A 24,033-nucleotide genomic window follows, 5' to 3' on the forward strand; every position below is an offset into this window, starting at 1 on the left:
TTGTTAATATGCAGATTTTGATTGGCTAGGTCTGGAGTTTGGCTGGGGGTCCTGTAGTTCCAGGATGCCTTTGGGTATCAAAGGTCTTGGTTAAACAGTTTCAGGGTACTTCATGTAATGTACAGCCCCCTCTACCGTTCAGTTTTGAATTACCAATGAGTTTAGCTGACGACTCAGCTGTCTTTTTTTTGTTTTGTTTTGTTTTGTTTTAATGAAATAATGGGGTTGCTTGACCCAATAATGTAGAATACCTAGTAGTTTAGTGGTCTTTCCTAATTTTAAAGACCCAGACCTCTTCACAAATGTGATGAAAGCTATGCTTCCCCTCACGTTTCTCCTGTCCTGCCCATACAAGAATACCCATTGTTATACAGTTTTAAAGAATTCATAACCTACTCAAAGCCTATCCATCTTAAGGTCACTGCTATATTGTATAATGTCTGAATTTAAGGGAGTTTAGAATTAACCCCCTCACTTTTAATAACATCTTAAAATTTAGATGGATCTCTGTATATCTCCATGTCTATCTCTGTTTATATATCTACATAGTGAGACATTTCAGGTTTGTTTAATGCCCTATTGGCTATTGCTGACCTGATGATTATATTTAAAACCAAGAGTTATAAATGAAGAAAATAACCTAGCTGTTGGTATGAGTGAATATGAATTCTTACTGCTTATATTAAATTTGTTCACAATGCCTTACCCATGACTTTAGTGAGATATAATTCATGTGCTACACAATTCACCCATTTATTGTGTGCAATATAATAGTTTTTATTATTTTCACGGAGTTGAGCAACCATCACCATAATCAATTTTAGAATATTTTCATCACCTGCTAAAGATACCCTAGACCCCTTCACATCTGATTCCTATAGCCCACCCTAGGTAATGGTAAACCTACATTCTCTCTTCTGGACATTTCATATAAATGGTATACAATACGCAGCCCTTTGTGATTAACTTCTTCCACTTAGTATAATGTTTTCAAGGTTCATCCATGCCATAGTATGTATAAGGACTTCATTTTTTTTCTTACTGCCGAGTAATATTCCATTATGTGGATATATGACATGTATTCATCTGTTCATCAGTTGATGGTCATTTGAGTTCTTTCCCTTTTTTTGGTTATTATGAATAATGCTGTCATGAACATTACATTACATTCAGGTACAAGTTTTTGTGTGGCTATAAGGTTTACTTTTTCTTGAGTATATATACCTAGCTGTTGAATTACTGGGTTATATGTTAATTCCAAAACATGTCAAGAAAATCCAGAATATTTCCCAAAGTGGTTGCACCTGCACCATTTTACATTCCCACCAGCAATGTATGAGGCTCTTAAATTTTCCACATCCCCCCCAAAAATACTTGTTTTTTTTTTGTTTTGTTTTGTTTTTTAAGATTTTATTTATTTGAGAGAGAGAAGGAGAGAGAGAGAACACATGAGAGGGGATAGGGTCAGAGGACGAAGCAGACTCCCTGCCGAGCAGGAAGCCCGATGCGGGACTCGATCCTGGGACTCCAGGATCATGACCTGAGCCGAAGGCAGTCGCTTAACCAACTGAGCCACCCAGGCGCCCACCAAAAATACTTGTTATTTTACCTTTTTTGAGTATTGTCATTCTTCTGTGAAATGTATCTCACTGAGATTTTGATTTGCATTTCCCTAGTAACTAATAATGTCAAGAATCTTTTCATGTGCGTGCTTGCCATTTGTCTGGCTTTTTTGCGTAAATGTTTATTTAAATCCTTTGCTCATTTTAAAATTTGTTATTTGTATTTTTATTGAGCTATAAGAGTTCTTTATATATTCTAGATATAAGACCCCTATCAGATCTATAACTTGCAATTTTTTTTTCTGATTCTGTGGGTTGTCTTTTCATTCTTTTGATTTTTTTTTCAAGCACAAATATTTAAATCCAATGAATCTAATTTATCTATTGTTTCATTTGTGGCATGTGCTTTGGTGCCCAAGAAAGTTGTGCTTAACTCAAGGTCATGAAAATTTGCTCCTATGATTTCTTCTAATTGATAGTTTTACCTTTTACATTTAGACTGTGGATGTCCTTTTGAAGTTTTTATAACAGTGAGAATAAAATGATTAGAAGAATATCCAAATGAGACAACACTAGAAAAGGTTTACATTATGTTGTAGTGTTTAAATATGTAAAATTCTGGACGTGCTGGATTCCAGATCTTACTGCTAAGCAGTTTAGATATTTTGCCTTTTTTCCTTTTATAAGCCAATTATTTTATATTTATTTAATAAATATTAGTGTATTTCAGGTCCTCTGCAGGCCTTCTCCGGGCCAACTGCCTAAGAAGGTGGGGAACTATTTGATAAAGTAAATAGCACTCCAATAACATGGATGATTGACTTGCTTAGTTTTAATAATAGAGCAACTTTGACATAGAGGAGCTGTAGATAAGTGCATGTGGGAAATTAGAGAAGAACAAGAAAGACATCTAAACAAGGTGATTATAGCCTATATGCCTGTTACATGAAAAATGGGATTAAACTCTTGTTCCATTTTAGGATCAGATTCTATGGCTCTGAGTCCAGACCATTATATTTGGGAATATGTTACTGATTTGCAAACTGTGATTAGCCATTCACTTTTAAATACTTTGAGATCTTTTTTGTTCATTTCTTTAAAAAATAAATCTTACTGTTTATATTCTTTAAAGTCCTCATTTGCTTTAGGGACCCAGTACTTTCAATGTATACCTTCTTTATTATTTTGATGCACAATGTGGTTACCTGTTCATATTTAAATGCTTTGGGTTTCTTCAGGACTTTTAAAAAAAAATTCCCACCTGAGTACTGTAAATTACTCTTTGGCTTTAGGTACCCAACACTTGCAGTGTAAGTTCCTCCTTGAATGTGATGAGATAACAAATTATCTTAAAAAAAAAAATTAAATTAAAAAAAAGGTTGATATTCAACAACCTTTAAAATTAATCTTCCTCAGAAAAGAAAAGGTTCATTCACTACCAAATTAAATACCGTTTATTAAATTAAAATATGCATTTTTAATTAATAGTGAAAATAAAGTGAAATAACATTGAGGAGTAAATATTACTTCTATTTACTGAGCTGAAATGTGGTTCTATTAGATGATTGGATAGAAAATGTTAAAGCTTGTATCTAGACTATCATTATGTCCTCAGACATGGTTATTTCTCTCATCATCTCCTTTAGATTTATGTGCAAGAGCTGCTAAGACCCTTTCACAAATAATGGCCTGTGACACCCTATAAACTAAAAATGTTCAAAACGACACATTATGTAAACTTTTCATCTTAAAATACCAACAGGTCCTTCTCTTCCTATTTTTTCTGCCCTTTAATAGCCCCCCTTTCATTGCACTCACATGGAAGTCATCGGTCACTCTTCCTTACTATATGGTGATACACCAAATTCTGTCAAGTGTTATTTTATGCTATGCCTTGTATCTTTCTCTCTCTTTTTTTTTTTTCTACCTTCAGCATCATTTCTCAAAGTCAGGTTCTTTTTATTGTTCTCTGGAACAATTAATAACTCTCAACTGTCCTTTTGCCTCCATGGTTCTTTACCTTTTATACTGTACACCAAAAATACCTTTCTAATACACAGATAGTCATATCACTGCCCTCTCAAAATCTGTTAGCCATATAGAATGAAGATCGCAATTCTTAGCGTGGTATTTAAAGACTGTTTGTCTGGGTTCCCAAGACAAGACCTTTCACCTCCACCTGTCATATCAACTTCCTCCCCGATTATGAAACGTATTATGCATGTACGCTCATGATCTCAGGTTGTTTCTTCAATTTGAATGTCTTTTTCCCTCTATTTACATAGTTTTATTCTTTTTATTTTTTACTTACTTATTTTTTATTTATTCATTCGAGACACAGAGATACAGAGAGAGAGAGAGAACATGAGCAGGGGGAGAAGCAGTGGGAGAGGGAGAAGCGGGCTTCCTGCTCCTGGGATCATGACCTGAACCAAAGGCAGACGCTTAACCATCTGAGCCACCCAGGCGCCCCTACATAGTTTCATTCTTTACCTCTCAATTAAATGATGCCTTCTCAGGGGAGGCCTCATTATACTCTAGTTAGAGTTAACATTTTTTCCCCACTTTCTTCCTATAATGCATTTCTTGAACCTCCGTGCAACATTTATTTATTTTATTTTAACATAATGATTTATACTTGAATTCTTCAGTCAGATGTCCCTGGGTTCAAATCCTGCCTCAACTGCTTATTGCCTCTACATTTCTGGGCACTTGATGTCATTTCCTAACCTGCTTCCTCATCTGTTAAATTGAGTTAATATTTGTACCTAGTTTGAGCGTCTCTTTTTATGTGAAGTCTGATGACACAATGCCAGCATGATAGAACGCATTGTGTATTCTGGGTACTTGCCCACTTGGCTTTGTCCCCCAGTAGATAATAATCACTTCGAGGGCAGGAGATTAATCTTGTTCATCTTAGTACCCAAAAGAAAATCTCATACTCTTTTACTTTTCCTTGCCACGATTCATGGAACATTTAAACCTAACTCATTAGAATTAGCCTATTAATTTTTTGCTATATTATCACATTCCACAAAGGAGTTGGGATGACTTAGGAGATGCATCAAGAACAAAAGTATAAAACATAAATAAAATAGTAGTAAGTGCATTTTGAATAATTGAAGAGTTTAATTTCACCAATGTGAACCGAAGAGAAACAAAAACTATAGGTAAGAAAATGTTAACGCTTGTCTTCATTCTGTCCTGTTTTGTAGGATCTCGTCTTCGCCAGGAAGACTTCCCCCCACGGATTGTGGAGCACCCTTCAGATGTCATTGTCTCTAAGGGAGAGCCCACCACTTTGAACTGTAAGGCAGAGGGCCGGCCAACGCCCACCATTGAGTGGTACAAGGATGGTGAGCGGGTGGAGACTGACAAGGATGATCCCCGGTCTCACAGGATGCTTCTGCCCAGCGGATCCTTATTTTTCTTGCGCATTGTACATGGGCGCAGAAGCAAACCTGATGAAGGAAGCTACGTCTGTGTTGCAAGGAACTATCTCGGTGAAGCAGTGAGTCGAAATGCATCTCTGGAAGTGGCATGTAAGTAAACATAATGAATTTTGTAAATAGCACACATTTTTACTTTGATTTATTTTTAGTAAGCTTTGATTTGTCCCCATGGGTACTTTATACCTAAAGAAGAAAACAATCAACATGCCATGCATAATTTACTTTGCCTTCTCCAAAGAAAGCTGGTCAAAATAATGTCAAGCCATGGTGTTGCAATAAATTTACTTTTCTTGAAGCAAGGTGGAAATTATGTTTTTACATTAAAGCAAAGTGGCAATGGTGCTGGTCATATTTAAAATTCAAATTATTGATGAGAGATATAGTCAAATATTAAAGTCAGCTATGTTAAAATGAAAAGTTGACATGTAACATGGCATCAAATATGGGGCATAAATTCAATATTCTACCTATTTCTGTTATCTATTTATTTATAACTGTTGTATATATTATATTATATATATATTTCTAAATCTAATTTTTATCAAACAACTTTAAAAAGAATATACTCCTTAGGTTATATTAGCTCTTTTACTTCCAGTCTGAATTCAGGAATCATTACCATAGGCCTGTGGGGGAGAATATAGGAGCAATAACAGCAACTATATTTATTTATTTTTTTCTATCAGTAAAACTCATCAAAGAAGAGATCTGATTTTTGTGGGCACAAAATGTTCATACATGAAAGGGTCTTGCTCAGTCTTGGTAATCAGCAACAGTTAAGGGCTTGCCCTGCCTTTGGCATTTAAAAAAATACATTTATTTATTCATCAGACAGCCCAAATAGCACTAGTAAATCAAGATATCAGTGTTTTGCATCTATTTGAACATTGACTTCATAACTTCATGCATCGTTTTCCAAAACAAATTAAAATATATGACAGACTTTTTTTGGTTTATAGATAAGGATCTGGTGTCATAATTTAAACAGCACCATAAACTTTTGATATTATTTATTCTGTGGAAAAATTTTATGTGGAATTGATCATTAATAAGATGGCAACAATTGGGCATAAAAAATTTGTACTTTTCAGTTTTCTGGTTGTACCAGGTCTTCATAGGTAAGAAGATTGAGTTACTTCAAGATGCATAAGTCTTTTTTATATAGCTGGAAGGGGAGTGCTAAATAATAGCTCGTGGTCTCATGTCTGTAATTAAACTTGGTCCTTGTACTCACAGGCTACATGGTATCGCACTGCATTATAAAATTTGTGTACATGTGTATTGCGATTCTCAGCAATTTATGAAACCATCTTTTAGTAAACAGAGTCATACTATTTCTTCTTCAGCTACCTCAATGAAAGCTTTTGTTCTCAAGTACCTGGTCTTTTGATTTATAGTTTGTAGCAGGAAATTTAAAACCTACTAATGCTTGAAGTGTGTAAATCCAGTAGGAAAAGACTAGAAGAATCCTAAAACCCAAATTTGTTTTGTGAAGTACTTTGAGATAGGAGCATTAGAATCTTAGCTAGCGTGCTCGTTTCAGCGGCACATATACTAAAATTAGAACCTTAGCTAGCAAGGCAATTTTGTACACAGGCACCAGGTAATTTCATTTTTATATCTTAGTTCAAAAAAGCAGTCAAATTAAATGCAGTTTAGTGAGATTTGAAATATGCACACAAAACCTCAAGAATAAATATTCCTAGCTCTTCTATTTTTATTTTGAAATATCTTATTCCTGGAATTCAAACATATTGAAATATTTCAATGTCAAATTCCATTGATTCCCCCCCCCCCAAGTCCCCTTATAGTAAATATAACAGGCATTATTCTCCCATTTTATAGATAAAATGAAACCCATGATGGTTAAGTGATGAAGAGTCAGGCAGTAAATTAATGGGGATTTGAAAACCAGAGCCTGAGTCTTCTAATTTTTAGTTTTACGGAAATGTGCCATATTCGGGAAAACACTCTAAATGAAATTTGGCTGATCACATAAATAACAATTAAAAATTTTTAATCGAAACTTTTTTATTTTATCTACTCAGCAGCAAATATGTATTTTTAATTCTCAGCTTCCTTTTCTTCTTAATATTAAAGTTTACCTAAATTGGTCAGTCATTTTATTGTTGGGCAGCTATAAACATTTTTTTTTTCCCCTGAACCTTAGCTATTTAAAAATTCTTCCCAGCACACACATACATCTTATATTTTTATTTAATCTGAAGATTGCTCTCTTTCCTAATTGCATCATTAATAATGATTCAAAGCTGTTTTAGGAGGAAAAGTTTAAACCATGATTTTTTCTTGTGTAATGTGACAGTAGCACTTTTTATTTTGAAATCAATGAGCTTTGAGAAATGCTAAAAATACTTTTGACCTAGAGAGGAAAACAAGAAAGCTTCTAAATTGGATTTAGCTAGTGAATAAAATTCTTTCTTCTAATGCCGTGTCAACAGTTCATGCCATTTAAGGCAATACAAGATCAAATAATACCCATTTATATGCTACTCATCTCTTTCACATTAGATCATCAGTCATCTCTCTCTCCTTATGTGTTTCATAAAATGTATTAATATGGAAATTTGGGTCAAAGCATTGTGCTTTTTCAGTATTATTTGTCACCAAAGTATATATATATATATTTTTTATAAAATGATAGAAGAGTAGCTATAGATTAGATCAATGTTTGGCTTTCATAATTTAGAACATTCAGCATAAATGCTCAATCATGACATGTCACTGTTTCATCCAGTAAAGGAAAGAATGGAAGTCTAACGGCGCTGTGTATTTGGAGAACCGTAGGTAGCTTGATATAAGGTAGGTGGGCAGCATAAGTTGGAAAAGTAGATTTTTTTGTTACGTAAAAGGAGTCTTTGAAAGAACATTGAAGACCGGGTTAAGGGGATGATGACTGAAGTAGAGAGGAGTTAAGAAGCTGTCAAATGAAAGGCATATATATTCGATTTTGAACTGAAACTAGCAGTGAAGATTTGAAAGAAGGAAATAGTTTGAATCAGATTTAGAAATTATAAATCATATCACTTTATGGTCAGTTTAGGGACTTAGGGGATAATGGATGATTCCCTGTGTTTGATTGTTTTGTTTTGTTTTGTTTTGTTTGTTTTCCACCGAGTGACTATGTATATAGTGCTACATCCGTGGGGATGGCAGGTGTAGGAGAAATAACTGCAGTAGGAACAGGACGTGAAGTCAGCTTTGACTGTATTATTTAACATGCCAGTGAGACCTCAAGGTAAAAATATCTCATGTTCCGTTGAAAAGGGAACTGGTCTTTACCACATGGAGGATAGAGTGGTGGGAGTAGATAAAGTAGAGATGACTGCCCAGGCAGGCTGTGTGCCAGGAGTGGTTAATAAGGGCTGAGATCACTCCTGTGTCTTGGAACCCCAATATTTAAGGGTGGGCAAAGGAAAGAAGTACTGGTTGAGGAGGCTCTGAGGAGGTATCAGAGTGATGGCCTGTGGGGAGTGAAGTGACATGAAGAACAAGGAAACAGTTCTAAGAAAGAAAAAGTGTTTTGCAGTGCAAAGGCCACATGATGGTTAAATAAGAGGTACTCTGTGGACTCTGGGAATGGAAAGAGAGCATGGCAGCTGAAGAAGGAGTAAGTGGTGGAATTGGAGTGGCAAATGCTGCCGTTCTCCTAAGAATTTAGCCCTGAATGGAGTGTGAGCAAACTAGAACAAGCTATCCAGGTCTTTGCACTGTGGCCATTTGGGGTTGGATCTCTCTTTTTTGTGGGGCTGTGCTCTGCATTGTAGGATGTTTAGCTGCATCTCTGGCCTTTGCCCAGGAGCTGCCAAAAAGACCCCCCAACTGCAGCTGTGACAACTAAAAATATCTCTGGACACTGCCAAATATCCCCTGGGGGGTCAGAATCAGTTGGGAATTACTGATCTCTGGTATCTAGGTAATTAAGAGTATATGGTTAAGTAGCAAACAAACTTGTTACGACTCTTATTGTGAAATACGATTATTGATAAAAAAATATGCGCATGTTTGGACTCTCCTTGCTTCACCTTGGTTTTCATTTTTAATTTCAAAAATCTTGGTTTTTGCTGTCGGATGAAATGTACAATTGTGTTGATAACCGTCTGTCTTGACAGGTTGCTGAGAAAGAAGTCAGCCTGTTTTTTATCATACTGTACATGGTCTCTTTTTTGTTTTCCTTTAATACAAACTTCAGTTTTATGTAACAGAATAATATAGTGGAGGGAAAAAATATTCAAGAGCAACCATTGATATGGAGTGTTGAATCACTTATCTCATATTTGCTTTTTCCCTCGTGCTTTGAAAAGAAAAATAGTCAGAAAGTACTTTTCAAATCACTTGAACTCAAGAAAGGTCTTTAGGTGAAAGCAATTTTTACATATTTAGAAAACAGAATTGCAGGGTCCCCAGCAAAGCATCTGGCACCAGAGAAGTTAATATGCCGTTTTCTGATGAGACCACCAAGAGAGCAGAGGAGTAACTGGGGCAGATAGGATTTCAGTTTGAACACCAGTTCTCCCCTGTGTTCGGAGCAGAAGGAGCACAGGGGTCCTTCCACATTTCGTGGCTGCCTGTGATACAGCGTGAGTCAGTGGCAGCCCCTAGAGAAAGCAGCTGTAGCCCCAGGTGGTAAATATATGACAGCAGCTTGATCTATCGACCAGGGTAAGAGGGGGTTCTGGCCTAAATGAAAATTCATGAAAAATTGATGAAGTCCCCAGATTATGTTTTCTGTTTCCTTTTCTCAGCACTATACCAGTGTAGAGAGGAGAGATTAAATGAGGTGCTGAACACTTTAGTGGCAAGGAGGTTGTGGTTCAAAGGTCAGGGGTCACAGAGAAACCGATCTATTTTTTTTTTTTTTTTTTTGCTTTCCTTACTTCTGAAGCAAAACACAAAAACTTTTCATATTGGCTGTGATTTGATTCTGCTTTGATAAAAATAAAATAAAATGGTGAAATATTTAAAAATTGGCTTTTGATGCAACTACAAAAGAGTGGACAGATGTGATTCATAATTTAATTGGGGAACTAGAAATAGATTGAATTCCATGACTGTGGGGTGAGTTTTTTCTTTTTCTTTTTTTTTTCTTTCTTTCTCTTTCTTTCTTTCTTTCTTTCTTTCTTTCTTTCTTTCTTTCTTTCTTTCTTTCTTTCTTTCTTCTTTCTTCTTTCTTCTTTCTTTTCTTTCTTTCATGTATCAAGACTCATGCTGCAAGAAAGTCATTTAGAGAAGGAAAAGGTCTTGCATTATTTATAGGTCACAGATTGCTAGAATAGCAAAGCTATGGAACACTCTACAAACATAATGATCCTGTTTGCTTTAAATCCAAACTAAATTGATGTTTTATCTGTACAAGAAAGAGAGGTTACAGAAGTAGATTGACTTTAGTAATAGAGGTCACAGGTGGCATTAAAAATGAACACAAGGTAAATTGTTTCCCTGATATTTCCAAGTTAATAAATATGTGACTTTTTTCCTTTCATTTTGGCTGTAAATGAATGCTATTCAGGCAGATTACCTTTATACTCCATAAAAACACAAAATAAATTTCAAAAAAGGCTAAACCATGGAGAATTTTTATTAAAAAATTTCCTTTATTGAGATACGATTCACTTTCCATACAATTTACCATTGAAAGTGTACAATTCATTGTATTTTAGTATATTCACAGGGTTGTCCAACTCACACCACAATTTAATTTAGAACATTTTCATTACTCCTAAAGGAAACCTTATACCCATTAGCAGTCAATCCCCATTCCTCTCAAACCTTTCTCCCTCAGCTCTGAGCAAACACTTAATCTACTTTCCATCTCTATACATTTGCCTAGTCTGGACATGTCATATAAATGGAATCATACAGTATATGGTTTTTGTGACTAGCTTCTTTTCCTTAATATAATGTTTTCAAAGCTCATCCTTGTTGAAACATGTATCAGTACTTCATTTCTTTATATTGCTGAATAATATTCTATAGTATGGATATACCACATTTTATCTATCCCCTTTTGATGTATATTTGGATTGTCTTCACTTTTTGTTATGAATAATGCTTCTATGAACATTCCTGTGCAAGTTTTTGTGTAGACATATGGTTTCATTTGGGTGTTCTCTTGGGTCTATACCTAGGGATAGAATTGCTGAGTCATATGGTTGGTAGTCTGTTTAACTTACATGTAACTTTGAAGTTACCACACCATGACTTTCCTAAAACAAATAACATACAAACAAACCTATCAATTTATTTATTTTTATTTATTTATTATTATTTTTTAAAGACTTTATTTATTTATTTGAGACAGAGAGAATGAGAGACGGAGAGCATGAGAGGGAGGAGGGTCAGAGGGAGAAGCAGACTCCCTGCCAAGCAGGGAGCCCGATGCGGGACTCGATCCCGGGACTCCAGGATCATGACCTGAGCCGAAGGCAGTCGCTTAACCAACTGAGCCACCCAGGTGCCCCAAACCTATCAATTTAAATGCGTAAGAGACAGTGAGTCTCTGGATATTCTGGAATATCTGGAACTGATATTCATAGATTTTGACCATAAAGAATGTAGGTGCAACTGATTTTTTTCATGATTCTTCTTTTGTGTTTCTACACATTTTAAGAGAGAATTCAGAGATTTTTTTTTTGGTAGGGTAGGAAGGATTAACAACTGGAAAATGCTCATAGTCCAAGGTACTTGGGCCAAGTTATGGAGTGAATTGTGTTCGCCCCCAAATTTATACGCTAAAGCCCTAACCCTCAGTACCTCCGAATGTGACTATATTTGGAGGTAGAACCTTTAGAGTGGTAAGTTAAAATGCAGCCATTGGGGTGGGTCCTAATTCAATCTGATCAGTGTCCTCATAAGGAGAGGACATTTGGACATGTAGAGAGACACCAGCAATGGAAGGGCAAAGAGGAAATAGCTTGTGAGAGCACAGAGAAAAGGGGCTGTCTGCAAACCAAGGAGGGAGACCTCAGAATAAACTGAACCCTACAACACCTTGACCTCACACGTCTATGTCTCCAGAACTGTGAGGAAATAAATTTCTCTTGTTTAAACCACCCAGTGTTATAGCAGCCCTAGCAAATTAATACAGGCCATTAATCTTAAAACAAGAGTAACCCTCCCCCGCTCAAAAAAAAAGGAGGGGAGCACCTGGGTGGCTCAGTCAGTTAAGATGCTGCCTTCAGCTCAGGTCACGATCTCAGGGTTCTAGGATTGAGTCCCACGTTGGGCTCCCTGCTTGTCAGGGAGCCTGCTTCTCCCTCTCCCTCTGCCTCTTTCCCTTGCTTGTGCTCTCTGTCTCTCAAATAAATAAATAGAATTAAAAAAAAAGTAAGAATAACCCCTACTAACATAGTATTAAGAAGAAATTAATGATGAGAATCAAATATTGTTTGCATTCTATAGATTTTATTCTGCCCAGTATCCACAATGTTGGTCTGAGGCTGTTTTAAAATAAATCTGTAAACTCAATTGGATGTATTATAAGCCATGAATGTAGAGGCATCAAGGAATTAGTCTAAAATATCTTTAACTAGGGGCATCTGGCTGGCTCAGTCAGTAGACCATGTGACTCTTGATCTTTAGGTTGTAAGTTCAAGCCACATGTTGGGTAGTGGGTAAAAAAAAAAAAAATACATACATATATATATATATATATATATAAAATCTTTAACTAGGAACAAAAGACAAAGCAAACATTTCGGTATTAGAAAACAGATGATTGTAGAAGGGTGTGTGTGCACATGCATATGTATATCTGTGTTGTTTGGGCTGTTCTGTGTGTGTACCTTTTAATTTTGTGAAACTCCATCAAATTCTTCCAAATACAGATCTCTTCCTTAATCTTCACAAGTGAAGGTGTGAGATTGCTGCTCCTGGGGAACATGTTTGAATTTATGATCTATTTAAATATGTATAATGCTATATTTTGATATCAGGTTTCTGTTGATTGAATTGACTACATGCAACCCTTCTTAGTACAAGTCTCAAGTTGCTATTCACTCAAATTAGCCTGAGTTAACTCTCACTCCAGGGAAAGCACATAAATGAAGTAAAATCTTGATGTCTTCTACTTTATTCAAAAGATTATTTCTGAAAACAGTATTGTCCTGAGCTCTGAAAACATGTAAATTCTATCCATGGAGTGACAGGTAAAACTATTCATAGTGACGCTAAGGGGGATCAAGACAGAACATGCTATGGTTGGTGCTTGTTTTCAACCTCAGAAACCTTTTAGATATAGTTAAGAAAAGGAATCTTCAAGGTTTGGGAGGGTTTTCCACCTATAAGCCTTCAATTTATTCAATTTCGATTGGTATGTAAATATAAGTTGATTTTAATTAAAATGCATACAGGTTGACATGATACTTAGAAAATGTAATTTGGGCTGCAACTTGTATGCTTTTCTCTCAAGATTTGTGTTTCAGCAGAGCAGCTGGTCTCCAATTTTCTTCTTTCGATTGAATTCGTTTCTGGTAAGTATAATACACATCTTTCTATTCTGAAGCAGCCCCCACAAGATTTCTATAATTATATAAAGGAGATCACCCTTCTTTCATGCATGAGTCGCTATCTATGGTGAGCTCTTTATAGGAGCATAGAAGTAAAAGCAGTAGGTGAAATTTTGTTCAACTCTGTAAATTTCTTTTTGCATAAAAATTTGTAGCAGTTACGGTTTAACTGCTAAAGGGTGAGGTTCAATTAATTGTAAAACTGACATATTCTTTTACTCTGTATCATTGGAATTGGTTTTTTCTCTTTAGGAGATTTTCAAAAGAAAAACATTCCCAATCACCATTTAAAAAAACATTAGGAGATATTTATGCATTTTTGTAAATTGGGTATATGTTTCACCAGAAATAATTTGGGTTCCTCCTTGGGGTGATTTCTGTTAATTCTCTGAAGTTCCCCAGCACCACCTGGGGCTGCTCAGACATCAATAAGTTAGTATTTCTGGGCCTGGGTAGAAATCAAGCAAGGACTGTAAGGGAGGCAGGCACTTGTTGTGACAGATAGATATATAGGCCCAGACCCAGGTGAATCCCGACAGGTTTTTTGGTATATTTATTTTGCTTTTGCAGAAAATCTATCATTTATAGGCACTTATTCCCTGATTAATCTAAGCCTGTTATATAATTGATCCTCAAAAGGCCAACAAGCAAGGTTGTCAGCTGAATTGCTGGTTCTAAAAGTCTGATGGGCTGTTTATCTTTGGCCCACTGAGTGGCATCACAAATAGAAGTTTGGGAATTAAGCTTACATTAACATCTAAGAAGAGAAGGAGCTCTTTTTTTTTTTTTATCATCTATACAATTATAGAAGTACTTCCTGGTATTTATAAAGACAGTCATTAAGTTCTTTTATGTGGTTATCTAACACCTAAGTCAATGCCAAGATTTTGTAACAAACTTTAGAGTTTATAAATGGAAACATAATGTGACTATTTTATTTCCATAATAGAAAGCCATATTTGATAAAGGCATTATATATACATATATATAAAACTCTGCCTCACTTTCCTTCTTCTTGCTTTCTCTGCTTATTCACATCGAGTGAGCACATTCAGTGCTTTTCCTTAAATAATTTAAAAAATCTTTATTGGGTTTCCTAGTCATTAGGAATTGATTTTAAGCGGTTCGCGTCCTCAGTGGTGCTTTTGTTATTAGTGAGAAGCCTGGGTTGGCAACCTCATCGAGTGACCTTCCACTGCGGTGTAGGTAAGGGAGTGACCTTCCACTGCGGTGCAAGGTAAGGGCCTTCAGACAGAGTGGGCCATGGGAGGTGGCAGTGGCACCAAATGCTTCTGGATAAATATGCATGCAAACGGCCTCAGGAAACTAGAGAAAAGTATAAGCAAAACCCTGAGGCTGTGCTGGGCTCTTTTGGAGAAAATGAGTATATGCTGATTTGGAGAATGTATGTCAGGGAGTAGAGGGAGATAATTTAAATCGGGAAGTGGAGATTGGTAATGACTCAAACTGAGGAGTTTACTATTCTCCTCAAAGACCTAAGGGAGCCCTTTATTATTTTTGATTGAGGAGTGTTACTTGGAAGTGTGGTGTGAAGGAGATTTGTTAAACATAGCGAACACTAGATGGGAGCATTGGGGAACCTGCAAGTTAAGGTACAATAGGATGAGCGTTGAGATAAGTTGATGAATTAAGTTGATATCAGAAAGAGGAGAGATGGCGGGCGCCTGGGTGGCTCAGATGGTTAAGCGTCTGCCTTCGGCTCAGGTCATGATCTCAGGGTCCTGGGATCGAGTCCCGCATCGGGCTCCCTGCTCCTTGGGAGCCTGCTTCTCCCTCTGCCTTTCTCTCTCGCTCTGTCTCTCATGAATAAATAAATAAAATCTTTAAAAAAAAAAAAAAAGAGGAGAGATGGCATTCTGAAAGAAAATTGATAAAAATTTAAGTCGTGATTTGTGGTTCAAGGGATGATATAAATTCAGTTTGCTATATTTTCCTACAGTACTTTCCAACTGCTAAGTACCCAACTAGGTACTGAGGATATGGACACTTAGAACAAGAGTTGTTATTTAACGTGTATAAAGTTTCATTGTTGTAAGATGGAAACGCCTTGGAGATTTGTTACACAAGGATGTGAATATACTGTACACTTACAAATGATTACGATGTTATATTTTATGTTATTTTTTTTTAAACCTCAGTTAAAAACAAAACAAAACCAAAAAAAAAAAAGAAAAAAACAGATCAAGGCATGACTCATGTTGTCATAGTGTGTTAACAGGTTAATACAAAATGTGTGAGTCCTTGGGCTAACTTTCTGAGGGGATTCAGAGAGGAAGAGGTTGATTCTGCCAAGAGGATTATGGAAGGAGTGGGATGATTTCTCTGGGTAGAAAATGAACAATACTAATCAGCTGCTTACTAAATACCAGGCTTCTTTTTTAAATGTTTTATGCTTATGATTTATGCAGTTCTCAGAATAACCCTGTTGTTTGCTCTTTGTTATATCTGAGGCCCAAAGAATTCACTTGTGATTCTTTACACAGCAATAAGAGTCAGGATTTGAACTCAGGCAACCATCCTCTAGAGTCTGCTTTGCTAACCACTAAGGTAAGAGTCCTCATTGAGTCATTTAAACAAACAAAAATCATTTGACACGTAGAGGAAATCATTAGCATTTGTTTTAGTTATTTTACTCAGAGAGGGTGATCTGAGTATATACATACAAGGAGGGTGCTGGACTAGATGAAGTCTGAAGCCTTGGGTGTTAAAATTCTGTGAATCATGGGATATTAAAGAAAAGAAACAACAGGAAGGATAAGCTTTTCTTTCTTTTTTATTTAGTTATATATTGACATTTGAGAGCTCATTAGGTTATTCAAGTAACTTGATTTTCTCTATACAGTTCCTAGTTGTCAAATACCAGTCACAGGAAAATCCATCACCTTCAGTTCTTATTGACATGTTTGCAGGCCAAAGCAGCTTGAAGATTAAGAATCCAATTCATAAGATGAGCCATCTATCATTTAATATCTAAAGATAACTTGACTAAGTTTTAGAGAAAATGGGGCATGATAATAGCAATGATACCTTTATAATATTTTCTAGAGTTCTTGAGAGTTATTAACATACTCACATGCATTTATCTCATGGTATATGTACTCGTAGACATTTGCTGACTTTGATAGTTTCTAAGTTCAGTATGTAGTATCATTAACATTGGTCAGTTTGGCTTTCAAATAACTGTTTTTAAAATGAATTAAAAAAGGAAAGGTGGTCTTTCCAATAAATGATATTGGAGCAATTGGATATCCATAGGCAAAAAAACAAAACAAAAACAAAACCAAAAAACCTCAACTTAAACCACACACATTACAGAAGAATGAATTAAAAATGGATCATAGATTTAAACTTATGTTTATACTTAGTATAAAACTAGAAAACTTTTAGGTTAGATAAACCCCTTGGTGTCTAGAGTTTGGCGAAGAGTTCTTAGACATGATACCATATAACACAAACCAAAAAAAAAAAAGTGACTTCATTAAAAGGAGAAACATTTATTCTCTGAAAGATCCTGTTAAGAGATAAACAGATAAGTAAAATACTGGGGGAACATTTGTAAACAACATGTATCCTAACATATATCTGACAAGAGACTCATATTTAGAATGCGCAAAGTTCTCTTAAAACTCAACATTAACTCAAACAATCCAATTAGAAAATGGGCACAAGACGTGAAGGGACATTTCACCAAAAAGGATCTCTGGATGACAAATAAGCACATGAAAAAGATGTTAAACATCACTGGCCTCAGGGAATGCGCACTAAGAGTGGAATGAGATACTAGCCGCTTATCTGATATGTCATTTGCAAATATCTTCTCCCATTCTGTCGGTTGTCTTTTGGTTTTGTTGACTGTTTCCTTTGCTTTGCAAAAGCTTTTTATCTTGATGAGGTCCCAATAGTTCATTTTTGCCCTTGCTTCCCTTGCCTTTGGCGATGTTTCTAGGAAGAAGTTGGTGCGGCTGAGGTCGAAGAGGTTGCTGCCTGTGTTCTCCTTTAGGATTTTGATAGATTCCCGTCTCACATTTAGGTCTTTCATTCATTTTGAGTCTATTTTTGTGTGTGGTGTAAGGAAATTGTCCAGTTTCATTCTTCTGCATGTGGCTGTCCAATTTTCCCAACACCATTTATTGAAGAGACTGTCTTTTTTCCATTGGACATTCTTTCCTGCTTTGTCGAAGATTAGTTGACCATAGAGTTGAGGGTCCATTTCTGGGCCCTCTATTCTGTTCCATTGATCTATGTGTCTGTTTTTGTGCCAGTACCACACTGTCTTGATGATGACAGCTTTGTAATAGAGCTGGAAGTCCGGAATTGTGACGCCGCCAGCTTTGCTTTTCTTTTTCAACATTCCCCTGGCTATTCAGGGTCTTTTCTGGTTCCATATAAATTTTAGGATTATTTGTTCCATTTCTTTGAAAAAAGTGGATGGTATTTTGATAGGGATTGCATTGAATGTGTAGATTGCTCTAGGTAGCATTGACATCTTCACAATATTTGTTCTTCCAATCCATGAGCATGGAACGTTTTTCCATTTCTTTGTGTCTTCCTCAATTTCTTTCGTGAGTATTTTATAGTTTTCTGAGTACAGATTCTTTGCCTCTTTGGTTAGATTAATTCCTAGGTATCTTATGGTTTTGGGTGCAATTGTAAATGGGATCGACTTCTTAATTTCTCTTTCTTCTGTCTTGTTGGTGTATAGGAATGCCACTGATTTCTGTGCATTGATTTTATATCCTGCCACTCTACTGAATTCCTGTATGAGTTCTAGCAGTTTTGGGGTGGAGTCTTTTGGGTTTTCCACATAAAGTATCATATCATCTGCAAAGAGTGAGAGATTGACTTCTTCTTTGCCGATTCTGATACCTTTGATTTCTTTTTGTTGTCTGATTGCTGTGGCTAGGACTTCTGATACTATGTTGAATAGCAGTGGTGATAGGGGACATCCCTGCCGTGTTCCTGACCTTAAGGGGAAAACTCTGTTTTTCCCCATTGAGAATGATATTCGCTGTGGGTTTTTCATAGATGGCTTTTATGATATTGAGGTATGTACCCTCGATCCCTATACTCTGAAGAGTTTTAATCAAGAAAGGATGCTGTACTTTGTGAAATGCTTTTTTCTGCATCTATTGAGAGGATCATATGGTTCTTTTTCTTTCTTTTATTAATATATTGTATCACATTGATTGATTTGCGGATGTTGAACCAACCTTGCAGCACAGGGATAAATCCCACTCGGTTGTGGTGAATAATCCTTTTAATGTACTGTTGGATCCTATTGGCTAGTATTTTGGTGAGAATTTTTGCATCCATGCTCATCAAGGATATTGGTCTGTAATTCTTTTTGATGGGGTCTTTGTCTGGTTTTGGGATCAAGGTAATGCTGGCCTCATAAAAAAGATTAATGAGTTAAATAAAACCTTGGCATATGTTCATTTAAAAAAAAAAAAGAGTGGAATGAGACATCCCTGTATACCTTTAGCCAAAATAAAATAAATAAATAAATAATAAAATATAGTAAAAATTAAAATAAAATGGTGACATTACCTAATTCTGGTGAGGCTGCAGAGAAACTGGTTTCTCATATTTGTTCATGAGAATGTAAAACTGTAGTCACTCTGGAAAATAAGTTGAAAGTTTCTTAAAACACTAACTATACACTTCCTGTACAGTTGCACTCCTGGGCACTTATCTAAGAGAAATGAAATTTATATCTGCACAAAACCCATATACAATTTTTAATGGCAAATTTATTTGTAACAGTGAAAAATGGAAATAACTAAAATGTCCCTCAATAGGTAAGTGGTTAAACAAAGCATGCTATATCCATACCATGGAATACGAATCAGCAATAAAAAAGGGATGAATTGAGATCCATCCAACTCATTTTGCTCAGTAAAAAGGGCCATTTTTAAAGGTCACATACTGTATGGTTTCATTTATATAACCTTTTCAAAATGACAAAATTATAGTGATAGAAAATAGATTAGGGGTTGCTGAGAGTGAGGGATAGAGGCATGGGTGTGACCATGACAGGAGAATAAGGGGATGATCTTTGTGTTGATGAAATAGTTGTGTATCTTCATGGTGACAGTGGTTACACAAAGGCGTATGTTTGATAAAACGATATAGAACCTCTTATACACACACATTGTACCCATGTCAAATGCCAGTTTTGGTATTGTGCTATCATTATATAAGATGTAACTGTTGGAGGGGAAGCAGGGTGAAGGGTACACAGGACCTCTGTACTTTCTTTACAACTTACTATAAATCTATAATTATCTCAAAATAAAAAGTTAAAATAAAGGTGCTGTCCAACTCTCTTAAGCATACATTAAAATATAAATAAGATGTATCTTATTAGGAACTGATTGATTGATCGATCGATTGATTGATGTTAGAGAGGAAGGCTGGTAGGGCCAGAGGGAGAGAGGGAATCCTAAGCAAGTTACACGCCCAGTGTGGAGCCCAACATGGGGCTTGATCCCACAATCCTAAGATCATGACCTGAGCTGAAATCAAGAGTCAGATGCTTAACTGACTGAGCCATGCAGGCACCTGAATAATTTATTTTGTAACTGTTAAATGTTTAAATGTTTTGCTTAAATACTGATGATTTCATATTTCTGTGAATTGTCCATGATCTGTTTAAAACTACTTAATCAGACTTACAAATTCATTGTTTGAAATTCATAAATTCAACATGTGGTCCATTCTACATACAGTTCTGTGAATTTTCCTTCTGTTTTTGATTTTTGCTCCATCATGGTTTTTGAGTTTAATGATAGGCATTTTTTAAGGGGAAGCAGAGGTTAATGTAAAAGGAGTGTAGTTGTTTATGGGAGTAAAGAGTCCCTGATGTATGATAATGATTGGGGTCCATTATATAGCTGCTGAAAGTCTTTTACTCTAAATTGCATTAATAGTTGAGATTAAGAAATGTAATCCAGCTTGATTCTTTGCTGCTAAAACTATGGGTGGAATATTGTCAGTGGTTCTGAGTGTCAACTTAAACTCACCATGAAATGAGGAGTACCTTAGAAGAGAAAGATCAAGGGTTTCAGACTGCCACAAGTAGGAGAAGTGGAAGGAATTGGGATTATTGAACCAGGAGCAATGAAGACATTGTTCGGTCTGGTAGTTCTCACCAAGCACATCAAGAACTGTCAAGACCAAGAGAGAATATACTTGTTCTGTTGACCTTTGAGGGAAGAAAAGGACCAGTAGATGAAAGTTGCAGATTTTGCCTTAGCATGCTGGGCAATGATTATTGTGTATGACTTCTTTCTTGGGATCTTAAGGAATTACAGGCAAACCAAAACCAATGTAATAATGCGGTCAGAAGAGAACCTTAAAAATTATGTACAACTATATATTTTGGTATGGCTTTGCTTTATATTTTTCCTCAAAGGAAAAATCAGCCTCCACTATAATGAAACAAAGTAACAAAATAGTACTGGTGACCTATTCAGTTGCAAAATAATCCTCATCACTTTCCTATTCACAAGGAATTCCATAAAGTAGAAATAATTTCCTTAAATTTAGTATTATCATGTTTCATGAAAAGTCCTTGGAAAAATCCCATTTGTGCATACGTCTCACACATCTTATTTTGAAATCCTCTGAGATTATAAGCAATTAAATTAATTGCATTTTGTAGCCCAACCCCTCATTTATAACATATAATTCCCCAGGACCCACATGTCCAAATTCAAGAGCAGCTTGATAGAAAGGCTGATTTATTTTTGTTTTCTTCCTGGATCTGCTTTGAATATTCTTAAAAGAAGGGGGGAATGCTGTGTTTAATATTCATATAGGATTTTCTTTTAAAAACAGCTTCTCTCAAAAGCCTGTTGTTAAACAGGACTACCTAGAAAGGGGTCAACCGTAAAACCCTTCCTAAGTACTTGTTTGGATCTTTAGGATTGATGGATAAACTGATAGAATCTAATCTTCAAATGTGTATGTCATTAAGAGAGATGTAAGAATCTCAATTTACTTTGTCTTTTTCTATTCTGTCACATCATAAGGAAAAGCTTTACTAATGAAGTACCCAATGGTAATAACCCATTATATGCTAGAATCTCTCTTTATATCAGATGACATGCAAATGAACTGTTCTATTTCTGTGGAGAAAGAGAGACAAGGAGTGGTCTAGTTAATCATACTTGAGGGCTGCCATAGTTGTCTTCTGGGAAATATTATCATTATTCATTCTTATTTAAGGGTCCTTATCCTGTGCATAAGAAAATCTCCCATTCATTCCATTTGGGTCTGATGTTAATTACAGGGGCATTAATGGAAGCTTTCTTATAAAAATGAATGTAGGATTAAATCAGAAAAAAAAAAGCAGCAAACTTCGGGTGAATCAGGTCATCATAAAACCATTCATTTAGAAGCTGGCAGGTTGGAGGAACTTTAGAGATCATCAGTCTTGTTCAGAAGTAGAAACTGAGGCCCTGAAAAATGAACTGACTTAATCAGAGCCCCTAGCTGATGAGAGGCAGGCTTGAGATGACAAATAGGGGAGTCAGTTTCATGAGACAGCAATGTAGGGAAAAGGTAATTCTGGGAATTTCTTTTTCCAGAAAGCACCAGATTCTGGCTCTTTTAAACTAGGTCTGTGATTTTTGGCAAACCTTTTAATCTCTCTGGGTCTGTTTTCTTGAATTTAAGGTGAGGGGTTTGGACTAGACCTAATCAAACTGAGCTAGTATAAAGCGTCATGTATTATTACTGAACTAAGTCTATTGGAAAAAAGATATTTCTTTTTTTTTTTTGCTTAACTTTTTTTTTTTTTTTAAGATTTTATTTATTCCTTTGAGACACAGAGATACAGAGAGAGAGCATGAGCAAGGGGAGAGGCAGGAGGAGAGGGAGAAGCAGTCTCCCTGCTGAGCCAGGAGCCCGATGTGGGACTCAATCCCAGGACCCTGGGATATGACCTGAGCTGAAGGCAGACGCTTAACCATCTCAGCCACCCAGGCGCCCTGGAAAAAAGATATTTCTAACATATCATTTACATTTGGCTTCAAGAAACTCCTTCAAGAGGAGCCAATCTTGGATATCAAATAAGTTTAGCAGCAGTCTTTAATTGGCTTGTCCAATTAAAAGCAAACTTTCTTCTTAGCCCAGATAATATCTTTTTTTTAACCATTTCTTCATGTGAATTCTGGTTAACAACAGTAATTGATAATATTACTGGTAAATGAGGTTTTTCCTTAATCTTCTGTGTCTTTTAAGGAATTAACTGATCATGTATCCACATCTACACAATCCTTATTCACCTTGTCACCATATAATTAAGTCATTTTTCTTTTTCAATCAGGCATTCAGGTCTAAGGTAATTGGTGTTTTATGAAAAATTATGTACATTCTGGACCAGTATTTCTGGTTTAAGTTTAATGCAAATAAACCAATATAAATTTCTAGTATATAAATTGGATCTTGTTTTGTTTCTCTAAGAAGGAAATGAAGCAAATTTTTTTACTTATATATTTCACTTATACTTAGTGTATAAAGTCTTTTATTAGCTAAAATGCCCATTTGCTATTTACCACAATATTTTCACCTAAATTTTATAATTATACATATAAGCAGGCATATATTAGACCAATATTACATTTGTCTTCTCTTTGGACCCATATTATCTGAATTACTGTAAAGACCCTTCTACTGTGCATTATGTTTTTTTTTTCCTTTTCTTTATTTTGTATTTTACTTTGATACGTTCTTCTGGTTATATGTAGTATATTCTTATTTTAGAAATGCTAGAAACTATAGAAGAGTTAAAAAAAAAGATTACTGTCAGAAATAGGCATCATTATTTCCACTGTGTTTTTACTTATTTGTCAACACGATTACTGTAATAATAGTCAATCTGTGAAATGGATTAAATTTTGTGTAATATTTCAATAAAATAAAAGATAGAAATACTATACATATAAATAGCTCTATAATTTGGTCATATTGGATAAGATGTAACATAATTTTAGTTTTTATATCTTCAAAGAATTAGAAATTTGGATGTGTCGTAATAATGGCTTGCACATGTCCTCAGGAAATAGAAATAATCTAAATTGCAAACATATTTAGTAAGTCCTTCCAAATTCTAACATTGTGGTTTCTTGAATGTTTTCATGTTATGGTCTTACTGCCAACTATTTCATAATATCTCTGTAAAATAAATTAAAATCATTAATTTTTCTGTCACAAAGAAAGTTGTTTTTCAGCTTTCTAGTGGTGGTGGTGGTACCTTTGTGAATAATAGCCCTTCCTCTACCCTTTTATACCAACTAACATATATGATAGGCCAAATTTTACCTGGTAAAAAAATCAGCACAGTAATTGTTAATTCATGAGCTAACTAGACTTCGATGGCCTCTTTTACAATTTTGATCTATTTTTTTTTTTTTTGCTTGAGAGTTTATAGGTAGTTTATTCTTCATTTCTCTTTTTAAATTTTATTCA

At 35.5% G+C, this 24,033-nt stretch overlaps 1 protein-coding gene across 3 annotated transcripts in view; it reads left to right on the forward strand.

Moving 5' to 3' along the window:
* ROBO2 (roundabout guidance receptor 2) overlaps positions 1 to 24,033 on the forward strand; it is a 589,127-nt gene that overhangs the window by 62,032 nt on the left and 503,062 nt on the right. For all 3 annotated transcript variants that reach the window (XM_064580151.1, XM_045902670.3, XM_045902671.3), the window contains exon 2: positions 4,778 to 5,104. In XM_064580151.1, coding sequence (XP_064436221.1) covers positions 4,778 to 5,104 — 327 coding nt within the window. The remainder of the gene's footprint in view (positions 1 to 4,777; positions 5,105 to 24,033) is intronic.

Source organism: Mirounga angustirostris, unplaced genomic scaffold (genome assembly GCF_029215605.1).
Source record: "Mirounga angustirostris isolate CCGP_5_RB_7025 unplaced genomic scaffold, mMirAng1.0.hap1 SCAF_1, whole genome shotgun sequence".
Lineage (NCBI taxonomy): Eukaryota > Metazoa > Chordata > Mammalia > Carnivora > Phocidae > Mirounga > Mirounga angustirostris.